This window comes from Carcharodon carcharias, chromosome 9 (genome assembly GCF_017639515.1).
Source record: "Carcharodon carcharias isolate sCarCar2 chromosome 9, sCarCar2.pri, whole genome shotgun sequence".
Classification (NCBI taxonomy): Eukaryota; Metazoa; Chordata; class Chondrichthyes; order Lamniformes; family Lamnidae; genus Carcharodon; species Carcharodon carcharias.
In genome coordinates this window covers 126,718,685-126,738,364 of record NC_054475.1, presented here as the reverse complement: position 1 = coordinate 126,738,364, position 19,680 = coordinate 126,718,685, and the positions used below count along the sequence as shown (strand labels likewise).

The 19,680-nt window shown below is 43.7% G+C and overlaps 1 protein-coding gene across 1 annotated transcript in view; it reads right to left on the bottom strand.

Annotated features, from left to right (window-relative positions):
• si:ch211-26b3.4 (connector enhancer of kinase suppressor of ras 2) overlaps window positions 1–19,680 on the bottom strand; it is a 748,930-nt gene that overhangs the window by 280,155 nt on the left and 449,095 nt on the right. Inside the window, exons 12-13 of the mRNA XM_041195459.1 lie at window positions 7,953–8,030; window positions 6,255–6,266 (exon numbers count right to left, since the gene is read on the bottom strand). Coding sequence (XP_041051393.1) covers window positions 6,255–6,266; window positions 7,953–8,030 — 90 coding nt within the window. The remainder of the gene's footprint in view (window positions 1–6,254; window positions 6,267–7,952; window positions 8,031–19,680) is intronic.

The following is a 19,680-nucleotide window of genomic DNA, read 5'->3' as shown; positions in this document are numbered from 1 at the left end:
TTAAACAAAGTCACGTGCAGGCTTCTGCCAGGATCCATTTGCCAGAGTCCTGTGGTGATGCAGAATTGGTGACGGGCTTTGAACCTGGGAGTCCCTAGTCAAGAACCTGCACATGGGTGACAGATATATGAAGGTCATCGGACACCTGTGTTGGGACAGAGGTGTCTTTGGGCAGCAACATCAGTGACTTAGCAGTCCTCTTCAGGACACCCTGGCTCATCTTAAATGGATACAGGGCTAGAAAGGGTGCCCTAAAAATAGGCTGTCATAGTTTCTCCTGGCTGGGGAACCATGCCCTGTGGGATCACCATCTTTGTGGTCAAAGTAAGAAAACTTTAAATTTTCCAACTTGGAATGTTAGAACACTCACAGATAATCTCAAGAGTGACTGTCTGGAAAGAAGACCTGCAATCGTCTTGAGTGAATTATCAAGACTCCAAATTGACATCCCTGCCTTCAGTGAGACCTGCCTTCCTGGGGAGGGGCAACAGATAGAGCAAGCAGGGGGATGCACCCTGCAACCCTTGTGTCCATGGAGCTAGTTATGCCATCCGGAATTGGATCTTGGATGCACTACTAGAACTCCCCAATCATATAAATGAAAGGCTCATGACACTTCGCCGACAGCTCAGCCGTAATCAATATGCTGCAGTCAACACTCTGATGAAGATGTTAAGGAAAAGATTCTATTCTGACCTGAATGAAGTCCTCTCTACAATCCCAAAAGAGGAAAAGATCACTCTTTAGGGAGACCTTAATGCCAAGGTTGGCCATGACTCCAGTGTCTGGAAAGAAACCATTGGGAAAAACGGGGTGGGACAAGCATTGCAAACAGCATCCTCCTGCTGACAAAGTGTGCTTAACATGGCCTCATTACAGCAAACAAAGGAAAAATACAAAAGCGCATGGAGGCATCCTTGATCAAAGCATTGGCACCTCCTGGATTATGTGATTGTTCCAGGTCAAAGATCTAAGTGATGTTTGTACCACTCAATCCATATTGGAGACTAATGCCTGCTGGACAGATCATTGATTTGCTCAACTGGTGATGAACACCCACTTAGCACCAAGAGGAAGATCAATGTTTCAGCCCTAAAACAGTTCGACCAAAGACAGGAATTCAAAGTTCAGCTCATGGCCAATCTGGAAAATCTTCACAATTCCAACTCAATTCCAGAACAGTAGGATCAAATAAAGTCAATTGTACAAGACTCCTGTGCCCAGGTCATTGGGCATCACCATCATGAGGACTGATTTGATGATAACAATGCTGAACCATGTGACTGGCTAGAACAAAAACGAGCAGTCTTTATTGTCTGGCAGAACAACACAAGGTCACAAGTCAAGAAGGAAGCATTCTAACAGCTTTGGCTGACATCAAAGACAAATCCGGAACATAAAGGACATATGGTGGGAAGGGAAAGCCCAAGAGATCATGACATGCAAAGTTTTTTTGAAGCCACCAGGCCATCTATGGACCAAGGTCAAATGGATAAAATCCCCTTTGTTCGCAGGATGGTGCTTCTTTTCTGAAGGATGATAATGCAATCTGTCAATGCTGGAAAGAGTATTTTCAGCAACTCCTCATTCGTGAATCCACAGTGGAAGCTGATACTCTCCAAGCTATCCCCCTAGTACCATGTGGTAGAATCCATCAATGGGAGAGCTGCAAAAAGCAATCAAATAAAAACAACAAAACCTGTGTCCCTGATGGTATTCCAGCTGAGGTGTTCAAAGCTGGTGGGCTTTTGCTCATATCAAGACTCCATGTGCTCATCCTACAGATTGGGGATGAAAAAGGACTATTCCCTCCCCCACCTGATTTCAGGAGTGCGACAATTATAGCCATCTTCAAGAAGGGAGATAGGTCATTACATGGGAACTATTGAGGTATTTCCCTTGGTCCGTAGCAGAGAAGATCCTGAATCGCCTACTTCCCGTGGCTGAGGAAATCCCCCCAGAGGATTTCACAGTATGGCTTTAGACCTTCCGGGGAACCTCTGGCACGGTCTTTGTTGCCAGACAAATCTAAGAAAAATGTTGAGAATACAACCAGGAACTCTTCATTGCTTTCATCGGCCTGACCAAAGCATTAGACTCAGTAAATCATAAGGCTCTGTGGATTGTACTCCAAAGATTTGGATGTCCAAGAAACTTCATCACAATCTTGCAACTGTCTTCAGTGGGAGAGCCAAAATAGATGCCTTCAAAATCCAGACCAGGCTCAAGCAAGGCTGTGCGATAGCCCCCATATGACTGATTATTTTTATTCTCTCATGGGATATGGGCATCTCTGGCTAGGCCAGCATTTATTGCCCATCCCTAATTGCCCTTGAGAAGGTGGTGCTGAGCTGCCTTCTTGAACCACTGCAGTCCATGTGGTGTGGGTACACCCAGAGCACTGTTAGGTAGGGAGTTCCAGGATTTAGAACCAGTAACAGTGAAGGAATGGCGATACATTTCCAAGTCAGGTTGGTCTGTGGCTTAGAAAGGAATTTCAAGGTGGTGTACCCATGTGTCTCCTGCCTTTGTCCTTCTAGATGGTAGTGGCTGTGAGTTTGGAATGTACTGCCTAAGAAGGCTTGATGAGTTCCTGCAGTGCATCTTGTAGATGGTACACACTGCTGCCACTGTGGGGCAGTGGTGGAGGGAATGAATGTTTGTGAATGAGGTGCCAATCATGTGGACTGCTTTGCCCTGGATGGTGTCAAGCTTCTTGAGTGTTGTTGGAACTGCGCTCATCCAGGCAAGAGAAGAGTATTCAATCACACTCTTGATTTGTGCCTTGTAGATGGTGGAAAGGCTTTGGGGAGTCAGATGTGTTACTCTCCACAGCATTCCTAGCATCTGACTTGTCAAGTAGATTTACAATCGTCCTGACGGTAGTTACTCATCTCATCAAAGATTAACTGCCCTCTGATGTGAGTATTAAATTCTGCCTAGATGGAAACATTTTTTACCTCAAGTCGCCTCAATGCCAAAATTAAACTGACCATCATAGACACATATGATCTACATTTTGCAGATGATTGTAGTGTTGTTGCCCACTCTACTCCAGATTTGCAAGCCACTCTTGATGTATTCAGTTCTGCTTAGCCTGTCTTTGAGTTTTGCCAAAACAAAACTCATATATCAACTCATATTTGGTCAGCCAAATATTCCAACTCCCATATATTTTGAAATAAAGATTCTAGAATATGTTGAGTACTTCCCATACCTTGGCAGCCACCTCTCTCAAAAGGCTACCATTAAGGAGGAGATCCAGCACTGGATTCTTCGGATTCAATGGGAAGATCGTCAAACAAATGCTAGTGTCCTTCTTGAAGCCAGCTCCAGAAGCATTCATGCAAAACACCTGAAAAATCAACTTTGATGGACCGGTCACTGTTTCCAGATGGCTGAAAAGTGTGTCATCCACCAGATCCTGTTTTCTGAACTCTCAAATGGCCAATGTTCCAAAGGGGACAAAGAAAACACTTCAAAGACTCTTTGAAGGTCTTCTTGAACCATGGAGCATTGACATTAATGGCTGGGAGGAGCTTGCTATAAATTGTTCAAAGTGGCAACAACTTGTTCATCAAGCTGCATCCTGCTTTGAGTCACAGCATTTTTCATGATGAGGCAGAAAAGGAAAGGAAGAAAATCCTTCACTCTGGATCTCACTACCTCGTGCGACATCCTGCCCATGTGCCCAAAGATCTGCGGGTTGAGAATTTGCCTGTTTGAAGACCCACAGCAGAAACTCACGACACTGAGTAGACGTCATCTTCAAATCGAGGGACAGCCACCGTCAACTAGGATTCTTCTTTTGACAACATTTGCTGTGTTTCTGACAGAAGGGCAATATTGCTGAGCAGTATTTGACTTTGAGACTTGGCCTAATAGTAGAAAATACACCAAAAATGAGCTGGCTTACTTTTGGGCTCTAACAAGAGCAACAGCCCATAAAAAATAAGATCAGGAGCAGGTAATGAGGCCCTCAAGTCTGTTGTGTCATACAATATCTACATCTACAAATTTCTACATCAAATCTACTCTCCCATCTGATTCTCATTTCCCTTGACTCCCTTAGTGACCAAAAATTTCACCTATCTTTGCCTTGAATGTATCCATCAACTGAGCATTCCCAAGAAAATTCCCAAGATTCACAAATGTCTCCTCATCTCTGTCCTAAATGGTCAAACTTTAATCCTAAGACTATGACCCCTTGTTATAGACTATCCAGCCAGGAGCCTCCAGTCCTCTAATAATTTTATGTTATTCAATGAGACCATATCTCATTTTTCCAAACTCTAGAGAATATAGGTCCATTCTGCATAATCACTCTTCATTGGACAGCCCTCTCATTCCAGGAATCAATCTGGTGAACCTTTGGTGCACCCCTTCTAAGGCAAATAATCCTTCCTTAGATAAAGGTACCAAGACTCTAATAATTATGGAATCTTGAAATCTGTGGCTTGCTTATGGTCAAGTTGAAGGACATACTGTTCCAAAGCAGGCATACTACATCACGTAACACTGATGTGCAACAAGGTCTAATTAATGAAATGACCGCCTTGATTGTTTTTTAGATATATTTTTATCACAGGGGCTGCATTTTCCCATGGGCTTCAGGACCCTGATGCCGACCCCAAAGGTAGGGCCTATCCCTGGATTTGCCAGACCAATGGCAAAATGTTCTTGGAGTTGGCCTCCTATTTAGCCATCTCCATGCTTTCCTCCTTTTAAAGATGGCAGGCAGATTCCAAATGCTGCTGGCTGAATTAGAGATCCAGCAACTCTAAAGCCAAAGCAGCCACACTTGGAGAGGTGGGCAATGCTGAGTCAGGTCAGTGACTACAAGGGTGCCTGAACATGGACATACTTCAACATGGAGGCACCTTTAGAGGAGTAGATCTAATGGAAAAGTTATCAGAGTTGAAGCTAGTATTTCCTCCCCCCCAGTGGATTTTCTTAGAACGCGGGTGCAGCCTTTCTTCCCTGTGGCCACGTCATTGGGGAATGGAGCCTCCAGCTCTGATGGTCCCGCTAGCTGCTGCAGGTGGACTGCCTCTATTGAGTTTGTAGCCTCCGCACGGGACAGGACGGGGGGGTAGGGGGTGTGGGGTGGTTGGGGCGCTCCACCACCAGCTCAATGTTGGGGAGACAACAATAATGTCCATAATTCGGGTCCTTAACAATGTTAATTGGTTGCCAGATTCTGTTGATTCTATTTCTAGCCGGCCCCTTGGAAACTTTGCAAGAATGTGTCGGGGAGCTGTGCCTCTGTGTCCCTGTCCTATTTTACAACAACCAATTCTGCCATCTCCAAGCCTGCCACCAGAGGGTTGTGAAAATTCATAGGCCCTGATCTTGATTGGACAGATTTTGTGCACGGGGAGAGTTTTGGTTGGGAAGTATAGTCTTCCCTGCAGTTTTAATGTCACAGCAAGTGCCTTTATTTTCCAGCAGGTTCCTCGCCCGGAAGTCAGCTTGATTGATAGGCTTACTCCCTTATGAGTGGGAACTGTCTGGAGGAGGCCACAGTCCAGGGAGCCTAGAGCTGGATGGATTTAGATGGATTTAATTACAGTGGAGTGGGGATTCTGGTGGTTGGGAGATCTGATCATAGGGGGTGGTGATTGGCAATCGCAGGCACAGGGAGTTGGACAGTGTTTGATGGCAGGCTGTAAAGTTACCTACCTGTTCCACAAAGCAGTTTGCACCTCCCTTTAGCTACTAAGTTTCCTAAGGTGTGGGAAACACAACTATTCAGGGTTAAACCTGAAAGATAAGTTAAATCTGAGCCCTGTGACCTCATCATCATAATACGTCCCCTCCTGGGACAAGGTTGGATTCCCGACTATTACCACGTCCCGCCTCCATTAAAACTGGAAGTAGGCAGAGTGGAGATGGGGTTGAGATATTTTTTAAATTTTCAAATCCCACCCAACCCATACGCACCCATTTATGGAGGGTAAAATTCCCTCATAGCGTAAGGAATACTGAACTTTAACATATATACTAGTGGATCTCTTATATCATTGCTCATGGTGCAATGAGGGAAATGTTGGTTTACCTTATCTAATACTCAGTATGTTACCAGTTCACTTTTACAATGGTTGAATATATCAACTTTACCTCTTTATTACAGAGCATTGTGAGAATGTTTGCAATATTTTGTGTCCCTGTCCTATGGCTTTTTGCATATTTTTACAAATATGAAGTTTATAAGATTGTTATGTTTTAGGGTAAAATAAAAGTGGTCATGTGACCTCTTCTGAAGTCTATCTAAAATCAGGCCTTGGTGATGTGGCCATTAAAGAAGCCTCAGGTTGTTTTTCTGGAAAAAAGGTGTAAGGTGTTTACATTTGGAGACAGTGGCAACAACATGTGTTTATCGTGGTTAGTCTGTTAGTCTCAAAAGCCCTAGGAAGGTGTTGAGAATGTCAGGTTGTAAACGGTTATACTTTAAACTATCCTTTTACTTCCAAGATAGAGTAGATTTGAGGTCTAAATAATAGCTAATCAGCACTTCTATCTGGATACAAGGCCTATGTGATTCACTTTGCCAAGAAGATGGGCTTTAAGAGGGCAAGGGTTTCTAAGATATCCCTGAAAACTCACAGACACAGCAGTCTGCCAGGATCCAGGAGAGAGAGGGAGAGTAGCTAGAGGCTGAAAGTCTCTATGGTTCACCATGCAGTGATGAGAGGGAAGCTTGCGCTCGGATTGAAAAGACCAAAGTCGTGAGGAGTCAAAACAAGGCTGCAAGGTTCACTTAGCTTGTGCCAGAGGGAAAATCTCTAGGAAAAAATCCTCACTGTGAAAGACAGCTCTAAGGCTAAAAATTCCCAGGCTTGGAGAACTTAAGGGACAGCGTAATGTATAATTGTGAATTGGGATTTTCAGTTGTATTAAAATAAAAGAGGCAAGCTCTGTTCAGTAGTTTAAAGCATAAATTGCCTGCAATGATGGTGTTTAGTCAATGTTGCTTTTAATTTGTTTGTTCCGCTTAAAGTTGTAAAACTTGAAATCTTGTCGTGTCATCCTTTTAGCTATCACCTAAAAGTTCACATTGCTTTTTTTAAAGGGATCGTAACATTGCATGGAAATGAAAAATAATTGACCTTGATTACTATTTAAATGTTCATTCAACTATGTCATCTATTCAACTATTATATTTCACTTTTCTTTCTGAAAGCCAGAGGTATGGTGAAAGATATTACAGTTTGGTAGATTATTGAAACTGTCTGAAATACAGGTAGTCTTGGGGACTGGAGTTCTGGACCCAAGAGTCTGAGAGTGGGTGCTGGGGGTTGCTAGCAAGGCAGATATGGGAACATTTGGGAAGGGGGATGGTTATTGGGTGGCACACTCATAGGTGTGGGACAGAGAAGAGCAGCAGATGAAAGCAAAGGTAGGGGTACTGAAGGTAAGGGTGTAAGTGTAGGAGTAGTGAGACAGGGCAAAAAACTATGAAATGGGTAAAGATACACTCATTGGAGTGGATGAGAAAAATAATTCCCTTCACTCCACAGAGTGTAGAATAGTATTTCCATAGCTGTGACTTGGGAAGCTTATGCTATTTACATACATATTGATAAGCATTTAAGCACAAGTAATACAGATCACTGCTAGGGGTAAAGTAATCCCCACTTCCCTCCCTATTGTCACCCAACATGACCAAACCTTTAGCCTAAAGTGCTCCTTCCCTAACCTTCAGCAAGATGGCATTACATCAGAAAATATTACAGCAAAGAAATGCTAAATTTACAGCAAGTGCACATATGAGCAAAACTTTTAATATATTGCTGACACTAGTTAATCATTAGTAGTGCTGGTATGCAGATCACTTAATAGCACTATTATATTGTCACGTAAATAAAACTAGTTCTAAAAACCAATATGCATTATAGGTTTGCTTTATCCTAGCCAAAAGTCACAACAGCAGATATACTCACCTCTGCTACCTCGCTTATATGTACTGGGCTCCTTGGATTCTCCCAGCCAACTGTACTCTGTTGGCATGGATACAGGCCTCAAGTCACCTGGAAACAACCCAATAAGTAGTTGAAAATACTCTTGTTTTGAAGTGCAGCTCAATGTATGACTACGGTAAAGGGGAGATTCTGTGATCTAACGCTTCTGGGGCAAAATTACGGGAGTGTGTTATTTTCCTTTTATTAATTTTAATGGATGGAAAATTCTAGGCTATGTGCCTGCAACTTCCTTTAAAAGCACTCCTTGAGAGAGCTCATCTCCTGGTGGGGGGAGCTCCAAATTACAGAATCACACCTGAAGTCTCCTTTGGTAGCAAAAGTCATTAGATTTATATGTGAAGGAACTGTCAAACAGCAAAGACTAGAAATCATTGTTGTGATCATAGTGAGTGAACCTGTGTGACATTCTCCTCACCGATATTTTAATGCATGCATTGATCCCTTTATTTTAAATAGATTACTGCATCTGCTAAATTGAGGAGCAGAGAGATGTTACAGCCTATGTTTACTAATGTCACTTAAGTAGTTTCTAAAGTTGTAGACCCTTCTATTTACTGAGGGTGTAATTTAAAGCATTTCCTGAACAGCACATTTACCGCAGAAACATCCTCTTTCTACTTTCCAAGCCCATATTTAAACCAAACTTGAAACTCACTTTCCAGTACAATGCATGAACACTTTCTGGACTACTGGTCAATAATGAAACTCTTTTTAAAGAACATGTAAAGCATGTCACAAGCATGCCCTATATTTGAAATGTGAGTCAATATCTCATGTTTTGTGTTTTTTAAAATTTATACTTTCATGGCACATGGGTGTGCTGGCAAGGCCAGTATTTGTTGCCCATCCCTAAATGCTCTTGAATGGAATGGTTTGCTAGGCTATTTCAGAGGGCAGTTAAGAATCAACCATATTGCTCTGGGTGTGGAGTCACATGTAGGACAGACCAGATAAGGAATTCCTTCCCTTAAGAACATTAGTAAACCAGATTCCTTCATGACCATCATGGCTGAAAAGAGCTTTATAATTCCAGATTTATTCATTGAATTTAAACTCCACCAGTTTCCTTGGGAGTTGAACCTGTAGCCCCTAAATCACTAGTCTAATGACATTACCACTGCACAACACTACCTTCTCCCCCCTAAGTTAATTGATGTGAATGATACAGCACAAGATACACAATGCATTACACTAGCTATTTTGTCAGGTTACAAATGTAAGGATAAATTAGCAAAACTGTTGTGAAGTGACACAGACTCCTGTCTGGCTAAATTTCAATCTTTCCCCTCTAACACCCTTCTCTTTGACTCTTTGTTATCCTTTTCTATTGTTGATGTTGACCCTTACTATGTCCCGGTCACTACTTCCCAACTTTCCTCAGGCTCTCTTTGGTTATTTGTGCCACTTAATTCTCCAGAACAAAAGTAATACTTCCTTCCTTAATGATCTGGAAACAAACTAAACAAGGAAGCAATCTTTAATACCTTCTACTAATCAATCCCCACTTTGATTACATGCTTTACTTTTATTCCAGTCTATCGTGAGATGGTTAAAATCATTCAATGTTACTGCCAAGTTGCTTCAGGAGATGCTGCCAGCGGTTTCCCCTCTGACTGCAGGGGCCTGTCAGCAACAAAGATAAATCTCTGCCACTATTGCAGTCTTAGCAGCGACCACTTCTCTTGCAGAGGTGGCAGAGCTGCTGGCCCTCCGATTTGGATGGTAGCATGGAAAGCCTGCCCAACTTCCTTAATTGGCCACCTCCCCCAGCATCTGCTGGTTAATTGGACAGTCCCGACACTATTACTCTCACCTCCACTGCCCACCCACCTGGCCAAGCCACCTGCTTTACATCTAGACTTTGGAACTTTGCTGTTTTGAGTAAAACCTCACCCTACGAGCAGAATTGTCCCAGCTTTACACTAAGTGTGGCGGCGGTTGAGAAAACAAGGTTTAACCCATTGGCCACAATGGCAGCTTCTCACGCTGTTTCGTCCCAAACCCACCGTATTAATTATGCACTCCTGGGAAACACGCCGTTTTGACGGCACGCAGGCTGTCATTCACCCGCCACGCAATCACCTCGCCGCTTCATCATGCCGGGCGCCACTATAAAGTGCATCTGCACGCACACTTCTCAGTGCTCCCAGCCCAGGACTGGTGCACAGAAGACAGGATGGTGCTGAAAGGCAAAAAGATTGCAGCTCCCCGATTTAGTGACGCATCCCTTGAGTGCCTTTTGGGCGTTGTGGAGGTCTGTCGTCATGTCCTCTATCCCTGTTCTAGCTGCATGAGGGGCAGAAGCATCATCAATCCAGCATAGGAGGCAGTGGCAGCAGTGGTCAGTGCCAATGCCCTGAAAAAGAGGACAACTACCTAGTGCCACTACGGGATGAATGGTCTCATCTGTTCCGCCAGGATAACTCACTCTTCTCTTCACTCTCAACTCACATACTCACAAATCCATCACATATCCATGGGGATCTCACACCTCAAGGGATAACACCACTAACTCTCACAAACACCCTCACATCTCCATCAGGCTCATATCCTCTGGAGCTGGTGTCCTCAACCCATTCATGGCTTTGCTCACCACAAATATTCCATCTGTTTCCACGCAGCAGAATACTAGTCACATCAGAAGGGAGAGATCCCAGACTGGGGGTGTAGTGACCCACATTAAGCCCCTCACTCACCTTGAGGAGTGTGCAATTGCACTGACTGGTGAGGACGTGGACCGTGTCTGCAGTGATGGTGATGTCGGCGATGGACACCCTCTTGAGGATCCTGCACTACATCATCCCTCTCTGAACGCAAATGTAAGTTTTTTTTAATTCATTCACAGGATGTAGGCTTCACTGGCTGGGCCAGCATTTATTGCCCATCCCTAGTTGCCCTTGAGAAGTTGGTGGTGAGCTGCCTTTTGGAACCGCTGCAGTCCATGTGGTGTAGGTACATCCACAGTGCTGTTAGGAAGGGAGTTCCAGAATTTTGACGCAGCAACAGTGAAGGAACGGCGATATATTTCCAGGTCAGGACGGTGAGTGACTTGGAGGAGAACTTTCAAGGTGGTGGTGTACCCATCTATCTGCTGCCCTTGTCCGTCTAGATGATAGTGGTCATGGGTTTAGAAGGCAGTGTCGAAGGAGCCATGGTGAGTTCCTGCAGTGCATCTTGTAGATGGTACACACAGCTGCTACTGTGTACTGGACGTCTTGGTGGTAGAGGGAGTGTGTGTTTGTGGATGTGGTGCCAATCAAGCGAGCTGCTTTGTCCTGGACAGCGTCAAGCTTCTTGAATGTTGTGGGAGCTGCATTCATCCAGGCAAGTGGGGAGTATTTCATCACACTCCTGACATGCCTTGTAGATGGTGAACAGGCTTTGGGAGTCAGGAGGTGAGTACTCGTCACACGATTCCTAGCCTCTGACCTGCTCTTGTAGCCACAGCATTTATATGGCGAGTCCAATTCAGTTTCTGGTCAATAGTAATCCCTAGGATGTTGATAGTGGGGGATTCAGTGATGGCAATGCCATTGAATATCAAGGGGTGAAGGTTGGATTCTCTCTTGTTGGAGATGGTCATTTCCTGACACTTGTGTGGCGCGAATATCACTTGCCACTTGTCAACATGGACTGCTTCAATATCTGAGGAGTCACAAATAGTGCTGATCATTGTGCAATCATCAGCGAACATCCCCACTTCTGATCTTACGATGGAAGGAAGGTCATTGATAAATCAGCTGAAGATGGTTGGGCTGAGGGCAGTACCCTGGGGAACTCCTGCAGTGATGTCCTGGAGGTGAGATGACTGACCTCCAACAACCACAACCATCTTCCTTTGTGCTAGGTATGACTCCAACCAGCGGAGATTCCCATTGACACCAGTTTTACTAGGGTCCTGGATGCCACACTCAGTCATATGTTACTTTGATGTCAAGGGCACTCAGTTTCACCTCACCTCGGGAGTTCAGCTCTATTGTCCATGTTTGAAACAAGGCTGTAATAAGGTCAGGAGCAGAGTGGCCCTGGTGGAACCCAAGCTGGACATCAGTGAGCAGGTTATTGCTAAGCAAGAGCCGTTTGATAGCACTGTTAATGACCCCTTACATTACTTTACAGACGATCGAGAGTAGACTGATGGGGCGGTAATTGGCCGAGTTGGATTTGTCCTGCTTTTTGTGTACAGGACACACCTGGGCAATTTTCCACATAGCCGGGTAGATGCCAGTGTTGTAGCTGTACTGGAACAGCTTGGCTAGGGGCGCAGCAAGTTCTGGAGCACAAGTCTTCAGTACTATTGCTGGAATATTATCGGGCCCCATAGCTTTTGCAGTATCCAGTGCCTTCAGCCATTTCTTGATATCATGTGGAGTGAATCAAATTGGCTGAAGACTGGCATCTGTGATGGTGGGGTTCAGTGAAGAGTGTAGGAGGGCATGCCAGGAGCAGTACCAGGCATACCTAAACATGAGGGGTTAACCTGGTGGAGCTACAACTCAGTACTAAGTAAGACATCAAGGAAACCTAGCAAATCTGGAGTCAATGGGAATCAGGGGAAAACTCTCCTCTAATTGGAGTCATACCTAGCACAAATGAAGATAGTTGTGATTGGTGGAGATCAGCTCCAGAACATCACTGCAGGAATTCCTCAAGGTAGTGTCCTAGGCCCAACCATCTTCAGCTGCTTCATCAATGATCTTCCTTCCATCAACCCTGGTTCAATGAAGAGTGCAGGAGGGCATGCCAGGAGCAATACCAAGCATATCTAAAAATGAGGTGTCAAGCTGGTGAAGCAGTAACACAGGACTACTTGCATGCCAAACAGCATAAGCAGCAAGTGATAGATAGAGCTAAGTGATCCCACAACCATTGGATCAGTTCTAAGCTCTGCAGTCCTGCCACATCCAGTCATGAATGGTGATGGACAATTAAACAACTCACTGGAGGAGGAGGCTCCGCAAATATCCCCATCCTCAATGATGGAGGAGCCCAGCACATCAGTGCAAAAGATAAGGCTGAAGCATTTGCTACAATCTTCAGCCAGAAATGCTGGGTGGATGATCCATCTCAGCCTCCTCTGGAGGTCTCCCAACATTACAGATGCCAGTCTACAGGGGGAAACCCAGGGCCACTCAGCTCCTAACCTCATTACAGTTAGGTTCCCTCACCACCTGCTGCAGACCTAGTCTAGCAGCTATGCCCTTTAGGACTTGCCCAGCTCGGTCAGTAGTGTGCTAATGAGCCACTCTTGGTGATGGACATTGAAGTCCCCACCCAGAGTACATTCTGTGCCCTTGCCGCCCTCAGTGCTTCCTCCAAGTGGTGTTCAACATAGAGGAGCACTGATTCATCAGCTGAGGGAGGGTGGTATATGCTAATCTGCAGGAGGTTTCCTTGCCCATGTTTGACCTGATGCCATGAGACTTCATGGGGTCTGGAGTCGATGTTGAGGACTCCCAGGGCAACTCCCTCCAAACTGTATACTACTGTGCCACCACCTCTGCTGGGTCTGTCCTGGGGTGGGACAGGACATACCCAGGGATGGTGATGGTGGTATCTGGGACATTGTTTTTAAGGTATGATTCTGTGAGTATGACTACGTCAGGCTGTTGCTTGACTAGTCTGTGAGGCAGCTCTCCCAATTTTGGCACTAGCCCCCAGATGTTAGTAAGGAGAACTTTGCAGGGTCAACAGGGCCAAGTTTGCCATTGTTGTTTCCGGTACCTAGGTCAATGCCAGGTGGTCCGTCGTGTTATATTCCTTTGTGAATTTTTAGCGGTTTGATACAACAAAGTAGCTTGCTAGGCTATTTCAGAGGGCAGTTAAGAGTCAACAACATTGATGTGGATCTAGAGTCACATGTAGGCCAGACCAGGTAAGGATGGCAGATTTCCTTGTCCTAAGGGGCATTAGTGAACCAGATGGGTTTTTACAACAATCGACAATGGTTATCATTAGACTTTTTAAAAATTGCACCATCTGCCATGGTGGATCCCCAGGGTATTACCCTGGGTCTCTTGACTATTAGCCAGTGACAATACCACTACGCCACCACCTCCCCTTCCCTAAAATATACAGCACAGAAGTGCTATTCGGTGCAACTAGTCAATGTTGGCATTTATACTCCCCATGAGTCTTCTCCCATTCGATCTACCTTATCTCAGCCTTTCAGCATACTTTCTGTTCCCTTTTCTCTCATGTACTCACATAGTTTCCCTTTGAAAGGATCTAACCCTCAATCACTTCTTGTGGTAGTAAATTCTACATTCTAACCACTCTCTTTATTTTCTGATTGGATTAATTCATAACTATCTTGTATTTTTGTTTTGAATTCTCTCACAAGTGGAAACAGAATTTTCCCACCTCACCTGGCAGCAGGTGCAGCTTCCTGCTTATGTGCATTTTTCCGGATTTGGACTAGCAAGTTTGACAGCAACTCACTGAGCCGTGGCAAGAAGCCAATTAAGGCTGGGAATGAGACACTTGTCTGTAACTTACTGCCCCACAACAGAGATTTCCTGGGACACATGCTGAGTCAGGAGCCTGGTAATGGATCAAAATCAGCTTTGCAGATGGAGGTCCAAGCTGTGACTCAATTGTGTGTTTGCATTTATTTGCTTGCAGGAATTCACAAAAGGATTCTAGCCCCAGGCAGCAGGCATGCCCTTGCAGCCCTTTGGCAAGCCAGCACAACATAACGGGCTGAATGGCCTCCTGTGTTGCAACCATTCTGTGATTCTGACTTCATGGGGGCCGTGTCTCTGCTAATGCTTGCCTTGCTTCAATGGCAGCTGCTTTCCTCCTACTGAAGGCATTCCCGTGGCGCTCATACATACGAACATACAAACTCGGACCAGGAGTAGGTCAGTCGGTCCTTCGAGTCTGCTCTGTCATTCAATAATATCATGGCTGATCTGATTGTACCCTCAATACCACATTCCTACCTACTCCCTATAACCTTTTACCCCCTTGTTAATCAAGAATCTATCTAGTTCTGCCTTAAAGATATTCAAAGACTTTGCTTCCACCACCTTTTGAGGGACAGAGTTCCAAAGACTCATTACCCTCTAAGAGAAAAAAATTCTCCTAATCTCTTTCTCTTAAATGAGTGCCTACTTGTTTTCAAACAGTGACCCTTGTTTCTAGATTCTCCCACAAGAGGAAACATCCTCCCCACATGCAACTTGTCAAGACCCCACAGGATCTTAAAGGTTTCAATCAAGTTGCCTCTTACTCTTCTAAATTCCACTGGATACAAACCTAACCTGTCCAACCTTTCCTCATAAGATAACCCACTCATTCCTGATATTAGTATAGCAAAGCTTCTCTGAACTGCTTCTAATGCATTTATATCTTTCCTTAAATAAGGAGACCAGTACTGTACACAATACTTCACATGTGGTCTCACCAGTGCCCCATACAACTGAAGCATAACCTCTCTACTTTTGTAATCAATTCCCCTCACAATAAATGATAACATTCTATTAGCTTTCCTAATTACTTGCTGTACCTGCATACTACCCTTTTCTGATTCATGCAACCAGGACACCGAGGTCCCTCTGAATCTCAGAGCTCTGCAATCTCTCACCATTTACATCATATGCTTCTTTTTTATTCTTGCTGCCAAAATGGACAATTTTAAAATTTCCCACATTATACTCGATGTGCCAGGTCTTTGCCCTCTCGCTTAACCTATCTATGTCACTTTGTAGCTTCCCATGTCCTCTTCACAACTTACCTTCCTACCCATCTTTATGTTGTCAGAAAATTTAGCAACCATACCATCTGTCCCTTCATCCTAGTAATTTATATAAATTGTAAAATGTTGAGACCCACTGATCCCTGTGGCACACCACTTGTCATATCCTGCCAACCAGAAAAAGACCCATTTATGCTAACTCTCTGCTTCCTGTTAGCTAGCCAATCTTCTATCCATGCCTCCACACTGAGCTTTTATTTTCTGCAATAACCTTTGATGAGGCACTTTATCAAATGCCTTCTGGAAATCTAAGTACAATACACCGGTTTCCCTTTATCCACAGCATATGTGACTTCTTTAAAGAATTCCAATAAATTGGTTGAACACGATTTCCCTTTCACAAAACCATGTTGATTCTGCCTGATTAGCCTGATTTTTTCTAAGTGCCCTACTATAACATCTTTAATAGTAGCTTCTATCATTTTCTCTATGACAGATGTTCGGCTAACTGGCCTGTAGTTTCCTGTGTTCTGTCTCCCTCCCTTTTTGAATAAAGGAGTTATATTTGCTACTTTCCAATCTAATGAAACCTTCCCCAAATCTAGGGAATTTTCGAAAATTAAAATCAACGCATCAATTATTTCACTAGTTGCTTCTTTCAAGGCCTTAGGGTGAAGTCTATCCAGACCTGGGGATTTGTCAGCCCGCAGCCCCAACAACTTGCTCAATACCATTTCCCTGGTGATTGGAATTTTCCCAAGTTCCTCCCTCCCTTCTATTTCCTGATTTACAGCTATTTCTGGAATGTTATTTGTGTCCTCTATAGTGAAGACTGAAGCAAAATACCTGTTTAATTCATCCGCCATCTCCCTACTTACCATTTTCAGTTCCCCAGATGCACTTTCTATAGGACCAATGCTCACTTTGTTAACTCTTTTCTTATTTAACTATCGATAGAAACTCTTACTATTAATCTTTATATTACTAGCTAGCTTTCATTCTTCCCCTAATTTTCGCTCCCTATTCATCTGTTTGTCATTCTTTGCTGCTCTTTATATTCATTCCAAGCTTCTGACCTGTCACCCATTTTTGCGTAATTATATGCTTTTACTTTAAGTTTGATACTGTCTTTAACTTTTTTAGTTAACCACGGATGGTGGGTCCTACCCTTGGAATTTTTCTTTCTCATTGGAACATATATATTCTGTATATTCTGAAATATCCCTTTAAATGTCTGCCACTGAACATCTATTGACATATCCCTTAACTTCATTTGCCAGTTCACTTTAGCTAGCTCTGCTTTCATGCCCTCATAATTACCGCCATTTAAGTTTAAAATAATAGTCTTGGACGCACTCATTTCTCCATCAAAATGAATATAAAATTCAATCATATTATGACTGTTGCTACCTAGCCATACCTTCAATATGAAATCATCAAATAAACCTATCTCATTGCTCAACACCAGGTCTAGTATAGCCTGCTGCCTGGTTGGCTCCAGAACGTGCTATTTTAAGAAACTATCTTGAAAACTTCTATGAACTCCTCATCTACGTTACATATATGTAGATTAGAATCTGACAAGCTGCCATTATCTCTTCTTTTATACTCTGTCCTGCTGTGTAGTTACAATTAGGAGGCCTGTACACCACTCCCACAAGTGACTTCTTGCCTTTATCATTTTTCATCTCAACCCAAACTGCTCCAGTTGATGACCAGGCAACGTCCACACTGTGAAGACAGATGGTGGCCATCTCCAAGGCCTGTGCTGATTGGACCTTCCACTGCTGGAACCCAGCCACTATACCTAATTGGGTGGGGCTTTCGATAGTGTCTTCTTCTTAATTGGCTGCTTCTGGGAAGATCGTGTCTAACATTCTGTCACTCACTCTTCCGGATTCCCAACCAGGAATTCATTCTGATGTTGGGATCCGCATTCTAGCAGCAGAATTGAGCCCATTCTCCCCAGATTTACCCTGCCCAACTCACTTATTATTTTAAAGACCTCTATCAGGTCTTCTTTAAGTTTTCTCTTTTACAAAGAAAACGTCCCAATATATTCAATCTTTCTCGATAATTACAATCTTTCAATTCTAGTACTTGCCTTATAAAATCTCCTTGCACTTTTTCTCGTGCTTCTCTGTTCATTCTAGAGTATGAAGACCAGAACTGTGCACATTATCTAAGTGCGGGCCTGACCAGGGTACTATAAACGTTTATCATAACAACTTCTGAATCCTGTACACGACAGGGTTCCAGAGAGAGAGAGACACCACTGCACCCTGCCCAACACACACACACAGACACCATACACACGCATACACACACACAAACACACCTAAAAACAAAAATTTCAGTTCAGTTCAGCTGAAGCCAGGATGCCAGAGAAACTGGACAGCAGAGGGACAGATAGCAAGTCCCAAACTGAAGTTGAAGACAGCTGCCAGGAGAAGGAGGATGGGAGAGGAATCTGCACAAGCAGGTTCCAGAAACTAAAGAAGCAAGTCCCAAAATCCAGGGGAATGGAACAGAGAAGATCGAAGAAGACAATCTAGTCAAAGGGCAAGGACAGGAATCTGGAAAAGGTCTTGTTCTGTGGGAGTGAAAGTAGGGAGCAGAGAGAAAGGTTCCAAGCTTCAGGCTTAAAGAGAAGAAAGCTGCAGAAAGCAGATTTAAAGCAAGAAGCTGGAAGGTCAAAGTTTGCAGCTGAAGGTCTGTAACTCTTCACTATAGGCATGTGAAGCAGTGGTGTTCTGTTGGCACAGATGAGTCAGTGAGAGAGAGTGACAGTGGGAGGAGGTTTGAATCCAGGCAATCCAGGGGAGAGGAACATCGGAAGGAGAGTTCGAAACCCTGAAGGTAGACACTTGTGGAAGGCGTCTGAGAGAAAGCTTTGCTTGGGAGAAGACTCCAAAGCGAGTTCTTCGAGAATGGAGATTGGTAATCCTTGTGCGAGAGTCGGAGTTCAGCGAGACCGGTTGGCTCACGGCATGACAAGCGTCTTGGGGGGAGTTGAAGGGAGATCCATAGCATCTCTTTGGGGTGGCATCTGTCCCTTGATTTCAGAGTGTGGTTTGCCTGTCCACAAGCTGTTGGTTTACATGGACTGTGTTTTTAATGTGAACCTTAGAGTATAAGATAGCTTTTGTAACTTGTGTTATCCTTACAAATCTGTAAATATCCGTGAAGGTATAGTTGTGGGTGAAGGAGTTATGTAATATAGTTCAGCTTTTCTGATTTAATAAATGTTTTATTCTTTTGCTAAAAAGATCATCAACTGACTCCAGTGACTCTGTTCAGTAGCCACTCTCCATGCATCTAAACAAAAAATTAAAGTTAGAATCTATCAAGCTGGGTTTCACATTGGGATCAGGCTTGTCCAGTAGTAACATCAGTTTGGATCGTAACACTAAGAATAATGCTTTGCTACTATTTTAATTGCTTGCTTACCTGCAATGCTGATTTAGGATTTTAATGATTTGTTCATCTTCATCCCTAGATCCCTTTGCTCTTCTATGCATTTGGTTTCTTATTTGCTAAGTTGTAGATAATCTTTTTTGCCTTTCCTGCCAATGTACATCACCTCACATGTTAAAGTTCATTTCTCAGTCTGCAAGTTTTCTGATCTTATATTATGTTGCATTCTTTAGAAATGTTTGTATCTTCAGATCTGTGCCAATCAATCCTGACTCAAATCTTATGAACACATATTCTTTGTCCTAGTTTTATTTTGTTTTGTTATCCTTCTTCAATGGTGTTTTAATTTTTCACTTCCTCATAGCCTGATCTTTCCCTTTCTCCAATGGTAGTATTTTTTTATGATTGCTCTTCCGTATTCAGTCCTTATCACTTGACAATTTTTTTGAATGTGCCTTTCTAATCTCAAAACCGGCCTTGCCTCACCTCAGCCCTGCCATAAAGGTTTAGATTCTGTGAGGATTTATAACCTACAGATAGGTAGTGGTTTGAAAAAAGTGCAGGAGCCCCATAAAAAGGGCC